Source organism: Mauremys mutica, chromosome 5 (genome assembly GCF_020497125.1).
Source record: "Mauremys mutica isolate MM-2020 ecotype Southern chromosome 5, ASM2049712v1, whole genome shotgun sequence".
In the NCBI taxonomy this organism is placed as follows: Eukaryota; Metazoa; Chordata; order Testudines; family Geoemydidae; genus Mauremys; species Mauremys mutica.
In genome coordinates this window covers 93377065-93390356 of record NC_059076.1, presented here as the reverse complement: position 1 = coordinate 93390356, position 13292 = coordinate 93377065, and the positions used below count along the sequence as shown (strand labels likewise).

Below are 13292 nucleotides of genomic sequence, written 5' to 3'. Positions count from 1 at the left end.
CACACCAATCAGCATCACACTCTCTAGGGGTTAGATTTGCAAGAAAAATACTTTTGAAATATCCCTGTTCTAAAAAGTAGAGCAACAGAAACAACCCCATCATCTAAAATAGTCTTAAAAATCAAGTTAAGTTTGGAGGAGAGTAGGGCAATATTTGGCTCTAATGAATGCAAACAAGGGCTTATTAGCCAACAGTATTTCTCCCAGGTTCACATAAAAGTGTAGTGGCCTGTCACTATTGTAGAATCGATCATTTGGGAGCAGAAGCCAGCTCCAAGAGGTGCTATATTCTGAATGTTCCTTACTAAATAGGGACAAATAACCTGCTTGTGCCCCCCCCCCCCCAAAACACACTCCTAGGCATATAGTGTACTGTGTGATTATTCATAGGTTCCCCTATATCTTACTAGCAACTACAATTATGTTCAACACCTTGTTGAGTCCTTGGGCATACCATGATGGCCAGGCTCCCCCACTGGGGAGAGGGGGTAGATGTCTTACCACAGCCTACAGGAGGTGATCGACTGACTGGGGTAATGCATGATTCACACGCCCCTTTATGTCAACACTTTGGCTGAAGATCAGATATTCTTAAACAGTGAGCTGTGTGAGCCAGGGACTGGCCCTGCCTGAAAGTGCACAGAATATCATGAGTGTTACTACAAGCAGCAGACATCAAGTGCTTTTCAGGGACCAGAGAACATCTGAGAGAATCCTAGAGTTGGCACAACATGAGTACTAGAGTCCCATAATAATCTTGAACCTTGAAGATGACACTGCCAGAATGGACAGCAACTTGAGTTCTACTAGGAAACTAGTGCTATTTTGCAGCCTCTCTAGACTAGCCAGATAGCAGTGGTGTGTCTAGCTCAGAAGAGGTGAATGCCCTCAACTGCTCTGGTTGTTCACTGGCCCCCAAACACTTGCTGTTAAATGCCTAGCTTTGGGTATTGATGGCTGAAGGGTGGAAATTGTGACATCTGCAGGCCAGATTGGCGAAGAAAACTTTGCACTTACTGTTGCAATAGCGCAATAGAAATTGCCCAGAGTTAAAGAAAAATAGACATTTGTATTCTTATTTCTTGAACTAATTTCTTAATTTCCACTTTAATTTCTTGGTTCGCTAGCGAGAAATACAAGTTCAGCCTAAAAATGTTCAAACTTGGGGGCCAAAAGTTAAGCACCTAAATACACCAGTAGGTGAATTTGTATTCACACAAATCTTACATTGTTTCAGTGCTTTAGTAAAGCACTGACAATAAGTTAGCAGATAGCTGTTGTTTCAATGTATTACAGCAGTGCACACCCTCTAAGGGCCTGAAAGCTGCACAGAAACAAGGAAATAAGTAATGGAGTTGTCTGGATATTTCAGCAGGTAAGGAATAAAAAACCTCCTACTCTGCATAGCTGGGAGAGAGGGGGTTACAAATGGAGAGTTTGAGAACAAGAAGGGGGTCGTTGTAAGTTTTGTAGTAATAAAAATTGAGTTAAATAGCACCACAAAGAGAAAATGAAATGATGTACTTGTATCATCTGTACTTATTGCTGTGGAGCAGCTTGAGGGTTCTTGGTATATAAGGAAAAACTTTAATTTGTGGACCACAATGGTTCCTTTGGAGCTGCTGCACTATAGGGGATAATGTCTACTTTGGACCATACTAATTTACAGATTACCACTTTTCAGCAGCTAGTGATTGGTAATTTTTTTAAGTTTAGGAGGGTTTTCTCTGCATACAAACACACTGACACAAAGTATCAGGGCAGTTCAGAAGCTACCAATGCTGTCAGACCCTTGTTTATAACACTATTACAAATACAGTTGCCCATCTTAATGTTATATACTCAGAAAACTAGTCCAACAGTTGGTAGGAAGCTTTCAAAGATGCATTAAGAGATTAAAACACAATATAACTGTGTTCTCTTTACTTTAAGTCTTGGATTCAAATAGTAAAATGTGTAATGCCCTGCTCCTGGCTGCTTCATCTTTGTCTCTGCAACAATGAATATTGAAAGATTTTTTTTAAAGTGTTTCACATTCATACTTCAGAATGACAACCTATGTCAGCAGACAAAACTGATTTCCCTATCCCATCAAATTTCATCTGTTTTCCCCTTGTTATAATGGATCAAAGCTACAGAACAACTTAGTCCAAACTTTCAATATAATGTCTAAAACTGGCATTTACTTGTGTACTTAATGGGGTTTAGAGGTATGCTTGAAAGTTCTGCTTACAGCAAGACCATTAAAATGGGAGAGTGCTCGTTTAATTTCATATTTCATACCCAGTTCTGCCACTGATTCTGTGATACATCTTGGATAACTCAATCTCTCTGCTTCATTTCACAGCTGAGTAAAGACAACTATTCACAGTATGTTTGTGAAGTTATGGTAGACTGATCTATAATGTATTTTTAAAAGTAGTGTTGGGAGGAATGTGAGGATAAAGAGAAGGAAGGAGGGCAAAATTAGCAAGGGAAGAAAAATTACTGTAGCACTGGGAAAGCGTAACTTAGCTCTAGCTGGTGTTTTTTTTATCACCTTCAGGAGTATATATTTCCTTCAACAATAAATGACCTGTATTCCTCAACAGCCAACTGAGTAGAAAAAACAAATGGTAAGAAATAACTATGCTGGATAGGGATGATGATTAGTCTTTACTTCAATAGATCTGACTACCAGCAAACATACCTGCCACTCGCATGTTGTCCCTAGGACCTAGCTCAGACAATTGTTAGAAGCACACAGTTTTATAACCACCACATAGTATATCATACTACAGAGTTAACAGAGGCAGTAATTTATACACTAACAAGTCATCTAAAAATGACTCACCGAAGACCAGTTTTAAAATATCATTAGAAATGAAATTTCTGCCCATTTCTGGTGAGCTCAGCAAGTGCTTACATATTTAAAGAATGTAGAAAGGCAGTAATTTCTGGTGCTTAGAGCCAGGGCCTGATAAGTCAGATTTGGCTTCTATGGCTGACTTGCTATGGGAGCTTGAGCAAACTGCCTAATCCTCAGTGTTTATTTCCTCATCTGTACCAACCTTTGTAATGTGCATATGACCCATGGAAGAGAAGTGAGCTATATTAAGGGAATGTATTGCTCATTTACAGTATTGGTATCAGCGCAAAAGTATGCCCAGAGAAACACTAATCTTAAATCATACAGCTACACTCACAGAAACTAAGGGGAAACAAAAGAGGGGAGAGGGACAGTTCAGTGGTTTGAGCATTGGCCTGCTAAACCCAGGGTTGTGAGTTCAATCCTTGAGGGGGCCATTTTAGTTGGGGATTGGTCCTGCTTTGAGCAGGGGGTTGGACCAGATGAGCTCCTGCGGTTCCCTCCAACCCTGATATTCTATGATTCTGAAAACAGATACTCCAGGTTGTTGCTGAGGCCAGTGATTCTTCCTTCTCTCTTACCCCATGTCTCCATATCATGTTCTATATTTCCCCCCTACCATTTTCTCTCCTTTCTATGTCCCCTTCCCATCTCCCTTATTCTGCTCTTCCTTCTCTGGCTTCCTATCCTGCAGGACCAGGCCTGCTTGTTCCTTGCATTCCTCTTTCTTAGGGATATTGTCTCCTGCTGTTGAACTTTAATTATAGTATCTAAATGTTCCACACACTGTTGCACCAAGACTTCCTCCCATTGCCCCACACTTGCATATTAAGCAATCTAGATTAACACTGACTAAGCAGAATTGTATTTAAATTGAATCATCTTTTCCCAAGACAAGCTTGGGCTGTGTCGCAAAGCTGTTGAAAATACCCTTGAAATCTAGTGGGGAGTGGCTCTTGCCAACAACATCCTGGAAGCCTAGTGAAAGGTTAAATTCTCAGACTGGGGGGAAATGAGTTAATATGTATTAATGATACATGTCCTGGTGACAGAGCTTGAAGGACTTCCAGATGTGTAGTGTGGACGCCAGAGAGTCAATGAGAACAGAAGGGTAACCAGTATTTGCGCTAGATAAGATTGAAGTATCTGATAACATGTATTGTTAAGTGAATAAGTCCAAATCTGTTGCTTGGGGCCTGCCAAACAAGTCAGTACTAATAAGGGTGAAATACACCTCTGTTACTGTCAATTCTAATAATCTTTATTCCCCATATTTAATTTAAATTTAAGACGACCAGCGGACTAGTTCAGCATACTAATTCCCCTACACTTCAGCCACACTGTGGCCCTTTTCTGTGAGTTGAGTTGCAGCTGGGGATATGATTACAATGGATTTCCTGTTTTCAGACCTGCTGACATGGTGGGTAATTTTCCTTCAGTTAAAAGGTTGGGGGCTGTACATGTGCATTTTCTGGAGCAGGGAGGCTAATAAACTCAGATGCTGTTCAAAAGAGTAAAATTCCCTTCCAGCACAGAAAGCCAAAGATATCTGACTGCTTGATTTTAACAGGGTGCTTTTGCTGATTGGTACTCTGCGTCTCTGACAGTAACTTTGTCCTGGGTCATGCAGTCAAGATAGAGTGACCACAGTTCTCCTTCAGTGTTTACAGCAGGTGCGGTGAGCTGACTGAGCGAAAGCTTCCTAAAGGTCGACTTAAGCTGTATTTTCCTCAGCACTAGGCAATGCATTGTATTTATATTGAACCACTAAGAGTAAAGTTTAGATTTCTGTTGGCTTAGGAGGGAGAACTGTAAGTTGTAGAGAGGGGAGCTTTCAATCCCTGTGGTGCAGTAGGGTTAGCTATGCAGTGAGGCAGAGGGTGTGTTCTAGGGGTGATACTGGCATTTGACTGGTTCATCAGAACCATGGTGACGGGTAAATTAAAATCCACCCTCAGTTGCTGATAAATACACTAGTTTCTACATAAAAGTAAAGGAAAAAAATCTATTGACCTAGGCTATCTAGCCCCCCGGAATGAAGAGATGTACCTGACCCCTAAAGATGGCACAATTTTGCTTTTCACACTTTGTACCCTCCACCCAAGTGGGGTATTGTGTCTTTGCACTCAGCCGGAGTTCAGAACCACCTCACCACAGGCCTGATGAAGTAAGACACAACAAAACCCAAAGAAGCTTCACCTGTGCCTTCCCATCAGGCCTTGCTGCAAGCTGAGGAAAGGCCTGCAAAATGGCCTAACATGGAATAGTAAGGAACAGAATCTAGCTAGAGTATAAATACCCAAAAAAAGCAAAACCATGTGTACAAAAAACCTGAGTAACCCAACTGGTTTCACCCTTGTTCTCCATGCAGCGGAGCCACCTGATTTTGCCCTTTTAAAAGAAAAAGGGATATTCTGAGCAGCCATTGAGTTCAGGTTAATAGGTAAAGCATATATAAACTGTTGCATCAAATTCTGCAGTCCTAGAAATCAATGAGAGTTTTGTTCCATTTAAGAATTGGAATTTCAGCATTAACTCAGTGTAATCCCTGATGCAGGGCAAGTCTTCATTAAAAGCTCAGGTTCAAACAACATTGCAAGATGCAGATTTATACGTGCTGAAGAGGTTAAAATGCCCTGTGTATATAAGACAATTAAACTACACACTACATGGCTTATTTTTACTAAAACTACAAAACAGCTGCTTCCTGTATCTTACAAATGAACTTTTCGCAGGCAGGTGGTGGAGTCAGGGGAGGCGATTCTGAGAAATGCACCAACTGTGTGCACTTTTTAACATCTGGGCAAAGTCAAACAGTTCAGCTGTATTTAACTAACACAGGATCTGTGAAGCTTGAGTGCTGCAGGGGTAGTTTTGGACTTTGCAGGGTGGTCCAGAGGGCTCAGATCCCAGATCTAAGTTCTATGAGTTCCTACATCCACTCAGACTTTTCCCTTCCTTCTCTAACTCATTTTCAACTATAGGACTGTTCAGGATCTTTCTTTCCTCCCTTAAAAGCAGCCCGATGTGTCTATTTTCCATATATGTATAAACAATTACTAAAGGGAGGTATTTAAAATAAAGGTTTTTGACAGAGCCTGGATTTAATTAAGATGTCAGTGTAATGAATCAGGCCAAAAAGCAAGAGCCATCCAAGAAACATAAATCTTTCCTCCCATTCCCCTTCAACACAAGGATGTAATTTTTGGACTTACCGTGGCAGCTCAAGCCACATAACCCAGGAAGGTGACCATTCACTGTTATCAGATGTGTTCTGAGTGGTGTCAGGGAGTGATACATGGCTCATGTCCTCCAGGGCCTCACATTCTTTCATTTCCAAGGCTTTGAGCACTATAGATGAGGTGGTGTTTTTCAACAGGGCTACTGCCTCGCTACGGCTGACACCAGTCAGGTCAATTCCATTCACATTCAGCAAAATGTCACCTGAAGGACGATAAACACAATCATTAAAAAGGAGAAAATGGTTTTAAGGCTTTAATTAATTTTTCCTTTTAAACAAAATGCATTTCAGGAATAGGTCAGGGCTGAGAACTTGTTGCCTGTCAAAAGTGGTTGTTAATATTTTCATAGGAAATAAATGTGAGGCATAAAATAGACCATGAGAGTGAGATGAGGGGCTGAACTCAAACATGCATCATCACAGCCAGAATGGGCAAAGGTAGTGTTTTTGGTCACACCTCTCCTCCACCTTGGATCAGAGGGCAGCCAAGGGCCCTGAGGTAAGAGAGAGCAGTCTAAGGGCTGCTCACTGCACGGCATTAAACAAGGTTTGGCATACACAGCTTTGTACCATGGCAAACACCATTACAAATCCTTTTAAAGATAAAAGAAGGAAACAGTGTTAATGTGAAGTATTAAGTAAGGTTTTAATTTTAACAATATCCCTTTAGCTGGCAAGAGTTTTTAGATGGAAAACCCCCTTGTTTGACAGTCTTTTAGATGGGATAAAAGATGGGGAAGAGAGAAGAATTTAGTTGAGATGGGCTGGGGCTAAAAGTCTGATCCCATTTCCTAAACATACACGAGGGAAGAGAAAAGAACAGCGAAGATAGAAAATGCAGCTTCTGTCTCTGATATTGATTTCACTTGCAACCTCACTGCAGAAAAACACAGGCATGGCACATGGTCTTATCAGCCACTCTCGAGACCTGGCAAACTCATGTCAGCATCAGGCTGTGTAGACCATTGCTTTGCTGTCTTTCTGGTCACAGGCTTACAGTACTGTTGCAAAATATACAGTCTTGACTGGCTAAGCCTGACTCTTATCAGACACAAGGAAAAAGCAGAGAGACAGGAAAGAGAAGAAAAATAAGGTAGGGAAAGAAGAGGACACGGAGGGATGGGGAAGGGAAGGAAGTTTCATATCTTAGGCGGAGGTTGGATTTCCTTTGGCCCTGTCTGCTCAGGATTAGGATGAAGGAGGTTTGGCATCCCAGGAAATGGTGGGGGTTGCAGTCATGATGGTGAAGCTCACTCTAGTAGCCCCCCATTCCCCCTCAAAAAAAAGTTTCTCTAAGGCCTCCAAAAGGCAGTGATGGGCAGAATAGCCCATCTCATTGCTATTTTATCTACCAGTTAGGCCTAGTTTCTGACACACCGATTTTTGGTTCACTGATTTCTGGTAAACAAGAGAAGTTTGAACCCAAGCATGATCTTATCCCAGTCCTTGAGTTGTAGCAGCAGCCCTTTTTGTTTGGAAAAATTCAGATTTGCTTTTGCACCTTTTCCTATCAACATTTGTTGTTACAGGTTGTTGCGATATCTTATGAACTTACACTCACTTTTTACTGTTGAGGGTAAATTACGATAAATGTGTAGGCTCAATTATCACAACAGGGCTACTCTAAACAGGGCCCCTTACTGGCAGAGCTGCCGATGGGGGCGGGGGGAGGAAGAGGCAGCTGCCCCAGGGCCCAGCGATTTAAAGGGCCCGGGGCTCCTGGCACTGCCCTTTAAATCACCACCCGAGCAGCACAGATGGGCTGGCTGGGGGAGCGCTAAGCATCTGATCAGCATTTAATTGTAGGTGACACAAATACTGATGCCTATAGTTAAGGTTGCGCAACATTTTCCATTATAAGATTGTGTTTACAGCTGTTTATAACTTTGCCAAACTTTAAGTGTTGGGGCTGAAATTTTCTGCCTCAGGCTGAATATTTTTGCAAAATTTAAGCCAAGATGATTCAGCCACGTCTCAGAATGAAACTAGGGGAACAGACGTCGTTTTAATGCACAAAATATGTATAAAATTCTTACATCCATTTTGTGGAGAAGCTCTAGTAGCTCCATGCATTGGAACAAGAATACCTAAAATTCTGTCCGTATGGTGCATCCTCTAGCCCAGGGCTTCAGGGGCTGAGCATGACTTTGTTGCCAGGAACAGAGCAGGGCTCTCAGTGTTCCTCCTGTTGGCACACAGGCAGCAACGAATAAAAAGAGGAAGCAGCCAGATTGAAATGAAGAGGGGTTAAGGGGAGCAGGATTTGGAGCTGTTTGGAGGAGGGGGAGGGTACTAGAATGAGGGGCCAAAGCAGGATGGAGTCTGGGACTGGGACAAGGACAAGCTGAAGGGGTCTGTAACCACTACCGCACATTCCCCTCAGAACCCGGAACAGAACCCATAGTCTCAACATTTCTCTGCTGTCAGATCCACTGGCAAAATGTGTCTCATCTCCCTTTAGTGGTTGGCCCACATAGAGGATGAAAACCTACACCTGCTATTACTTACTCTATTAGCTCAAGAGCCAATGTTCTAACCCTGCTGATGAATCATGTGAAGTAAATATGGGTCTACATTATGGAAACTCTGTTTTTTTCCAGTTTGCTTTTTTTTTTTTTTAATCTAAGAAATTACATTAAAATGCTATTCAAATGAAGTTAAGGTTGCAAAGTCAAGCACTCAAAAGTTGGGAAATGCTAGAATTAAGGTTACCCATGCGGCCTTAATTTGGCTCCCTTGCATGTATGTATTATGATGCATTCTTTAACTACAGGATCACATACTGTTTTTTCCACAGCACCCTGGCCTCATTCAGTGCCTAGAATGGCTAGTGCTCTGGGAATAAATCAAGGTTGTACAGTGAAGGAGGCTGTTATGTGTAAATCCCTGCCTCACTTGTTGCAGAAAATGGAAGGTGTGTAGTAAATGAGGCAGGGCTGAGTATTGCAGGGACAGAAAGTCCTGGGTTCATGCTTTGGGTACTTAAATGCTGCCCTGGAGAACTGGATTCTCTCTCTTACTCTCCCACAGAGTTCCAGTGTCATCTCAGGCATGTCACTTAAACCAAACTTCAGTGGTGGTCATTAATGGTGTGTTCCTCATTTTCTGGGTACCCAACTTGATTCCCTGGAGTCTGATTTGCAGAAGAGCTGAGCACTCACTGCTCCAGCTAATCAATGTGAACATAGGATATGCTATATAATGCTACATAACCTGAAAATATCAGGTACTAGGCATCTCTAACTGGGCACTTATTATTAGTGGACAATTTTGACATTAATACTATTGCGAAGAGCACCACTGGAAAGCCCTTGAGGAAATGAATAATTCTGCCTTCAGAGAAGTATCAGAGGGGTAGCCATGTTAGTTTGGATCTGTAAAAAGCAACAGAGTCCTGTGGCACCTTATAGACCAACAGATGCATCTGACGAAGTGGGTATTCTCCCACGAAAGCTCATGCTCCAATACGTTTGTTAGTCTATAAGATACCACAGGACTCTTTGTTGCCTTCAGAGCAGGCTTTGAATAGTGTGCAGTAAATAAGGCTTAGGGCCACACATTGAAAAATGAGGATAAAACAAAATATTGAAAAGCTGCCTATTAAGTGAGCACTGTTCATCCTGTGCACTGAATGAGGCAGGGGTGCTGTGGAAAAATAGTATGTGACCATGTAATTGAAGACTGTATTATAATACATATGCAAATAAGGGGGCCAAATGAAGTGGGCACGAGCAACCTGAATTTTGTCCTAACTTTGCATGCTTGACTTTACGGCCTTAACGTTCTTTTAATTTTTTTTGTATGTAATAAATAATATAGGCCCATTCACCCTCTCCTCATGGTAAAACCCATAGGAACTGATACTGAAAAGAAAATCTCTGCAAAGCTCCCTTTGCTAAGGTCCCACCATATCATCTGACTGGGGAGAGATTCTGCCCCCCCACAGAAAAGACTCTGGGGAAGGCGGCTATTCTATACATCTTCAGGCTGGAATTTTTTTTTAAAAACAATTTCAACAAGTCTTTGGGGGTGGTGGGACGACATACGTTACATTACCCCTCTCCCCGACACTAAGCACCTCTACTGCCTCAGTGCACACACGAGACCACATAGAGCAGGGGTCTCAAACATGCGGCCCGCGGGCCGCATGCGGCCCGCAGAGCTCTTCCCTGCGGCCCGCGGAGCTCCCCAGGGGAGCTCCGCAGGGGCCTCCAAGAGAAAAGCGGAGGCTCCCGCCTCCGCCCCTCTCCTGGAGCCTCGGCGCATAGAGCGCCGAGTCTCCGTCCGAGCGCCTGAGCCCCGCCCCGATCCGAGCCGCGTGGGGAGGGGGCGGGGCTGGGAGCTCTGGGCTGAGCACTGCGCTCGGCGTGGAGCTCCCAGCCCCGCCCCCTCACCACGCGGCTCTGAGCGGGACCGCCGGAGACGCGCTCGGGTAAGGGGGGGGGGAAGCGGGACCCGCCGGGGCCGGGCCCGGGCCGGGGGAAGGGAAGCGGGACCTGCCGGGGCCGGGCTGGGGGGGGGGGGGAAGGGAACTGCTCAGGGCTGGGGCAGAGGATTAGGGTGCGGGGGGATGAGGGGTTCATGATGTGGGGGCACTCAGGGCTGGGGCAGAGGATTAGGGTGTGGGGGGATGAGGGCTCTGGCTGGGGCTGAGGATTAGGGTGCAGGGTCCTAGTGCCTGCCCTCCGCCAGTACTGGCAAGGCAGGCTTCCCTTACCCTGAGCCTCTCCAACCCCAAACCCTCAGCCCCAGCCAGAGCCCTCATTCCCCCCGCACCCTAATCCTCAGCCCCAGCCCTGAGCATCCCCACATCATGAACCCCTCATCCCCCTGCACCCTAATCCTCAGCCCCAGCCAGAGCCCTCATCCCCCTGCACCCTAATCCTCAGCCCCAGCCAGAGCCCTCATCCCCCCGCACCCTAATCCTCTGCCCCAGCCCTGAGCGCCCCCACATCATGAACCCCTCATCCCCCCGCACCCTAATCCTCTGCCCCAGCCCTGAGCGCCCCCACATCATGAACCCCTCATCCACAGCCCTCACCCCACACTCCAAACCTCTTCCCTAGCCCTGAGCCCCCTCGCATCATGAACCCCTCATCCACAGCCCTCACCCCACAGCCCAACCCTCTTCCCTAGCCCTGAGCCCCCTCGCATCATGAACCCCTCATCCACAGCCCTCACCCCACAGCCCAACCCTCTTCCCTAGCCCTGAGCCCCTCCTGCATCATGTACCCCTCAGCCCCACAGCCCTCACCCCTGCACTCCCTCCTATCCCCAAACTCCGTCCCAAAGCCTGCACCCCCACCCCCTGCCGCAGCCTGGAGCCTGCATCGAGCACAGAGCCTGCATCCAGACCCCCTCCCCCACCCAAACTCCCTCCCAGAGCCTTAGGCAGTAAATCTAAGTGCGTGTTTTGTCCTTTGAGTGAGGTGCATTACTGAGTGTATATATTTATTAAAACTGCGCGCGCTTAGGGGAGGAGGTGGAGAAGAGACAGGGCAGGGGCGGGGCCTCATGGAAGGGGTGGATTGGGGGTGGGGCCAGGGGCAGCAAGGGGGCGTGTCAGTGATGCGGCCCTCGGGCCAATGCACTAGTCCTCATGCGGCCCTCGGGGTCATTTGAGTTTGAGACCCCTGACATAGAGAGTGACCATAAGCTCTGAGAGGAGAGTGCAGGACAGCACTGCAGAGGTAGCTAGGAGAACCCAGGGCTCCACAGGAGGAGGGTCCCTCCAGCCATAGGTCTCAGAGGCACAATCTCACCTAAGGAGTTTGCCTTCTTTTAAAAACTCTTTCAGGCTAGTTTCTCTCTCACCTCTGAGAGATATCTAAGTGTCTATAGAAACATACAGAGTGTGGCACCCCTTTGTTTCGTCAAAAGGGAGCTTTCCTTTGAAGCAGGCCTCCAAACCCCATTAGCTTTACCTGTTTTCATTCTGCCATCTCTGCTGATGACTCCTCCAGGTTCAATGCTTATCACGTAGATGGGCAAATCCCATTCTCTGTGAGATGCTCCACCTGCCACAGTCATTCCCAGTGACTCTGTGTTATCTTTCCGGACAGACACCACCTTCTCATGACAGGTGACAGCATGAAGGGTGTTCTGTGGAGGCCCAATAACAAGGATAAATGAAGTGTTCACATATAGCCTTCTGATAGCTTCATTACTTGGAGTAATCAAACTGGAATTAATATGCAGCTGTATGATGACTATTCAGAGGATCTCAAAGCATTTTACAACCCCTGAGCTCACAACACTTGTGTGGACAGTAAATATGACTATCCTACTGCTTGGGATTCCACAGGGTCACAGCTATGACCAAAGCACTCCAAACTTGGATGAGTAAAGTTGGTCACTAAATCTGTATTTGGGATCCAATACTGCTCCCATTAAAGTCAGTGGTGGTTTTGTCATTTACCTTAATGGGAGCAGAATCAGGGTGCCTGGACACACAAATAAAGTGGCCTGAGTTTTCACTTAGAAAGCAACCAGAGTTAATACACTAGTAAAAATGTTGGGTGTTCAGCACCTCTGAAAATCAGACCACTTATTTAGGTGCCTCAATTTAGATTCAGGTGTTTAACTTTAGGCATCCAAATTTGAAAACTTTGTCATACATTTTTAACAAAGAAACAACAATATATGTACTATAAGGAACAAACCTATAGGGGATGGATTACATGACATCATAGTTCTTTTCCATCTCTAATTTCTATGGCTTTATGAAACTCTCCGGGAGAAACTGGCTAGAAGGATGTGTATTTAACTAGGGAGAACAACAAAGGACTTTTATAGAATAAGTGTCAAGGGCTTCTGTAGTGATTCATTTATTGCTGATTTTTAAAAGGTTGCTTCTGTGTGATGGCCATATCCAAACTATGAGGCGATTCATCTTTTTTCATCCAATAGGAAAAGCTAAACACTTTGTTAGGCAAGGGTGCTCAGTTTGTTTATACTTTGTGAATAAGGGTCAGACAAATCAACACACATCATCAGATACTGAAGGATCATAAGGAACCAGGGGAGGCTCTAAACATTTTGCCGCACCAAGCACGGAGGGTCCGCTGGTCCCGTGGGACCAGCGGACCCTCCGCAGGCGTGCCTGCGGGAGGTCCGCCGAAGCCGCAGGACCAGCGGACCCTCCACAGGCAAGCCGCCGAAGGCAACCTGCCTGCCGCCCTCGCGGCGACCGGCAGAGCGCCC

General features: G+C 45.3%; 1 protein-coding gene across 7 annotated transcripts in view; it reads right to left on the bottom strand.

Annotated features, from left to right (window-relative positions):
* LNX1 (ligand of numb-protein X 1) overlaps positions 1-13292 on the bottom strand; it is a 287249-nt gene that overhangs the window by 3768 nt on the left and 270189 nt on the right. For all 7 annotated transcript variants that reach the window (XM_045018143.1, XM_045018142.1, XM_045018147.1 and 4 more), the window contains 2 exons: positions 12014-12191; positions 6064-6292 (listed from right to left, as the gene is read on the bottom strand). In XM_045018143.1, the coding sequence (XP_044874078.1) occupies positions 6064-6292; positions 12014-12191 (407 nt within the window). The remainder of the gene's footprint in view (positions 1-6063; positions 6293-12013; positions 12192-13292) is intronic.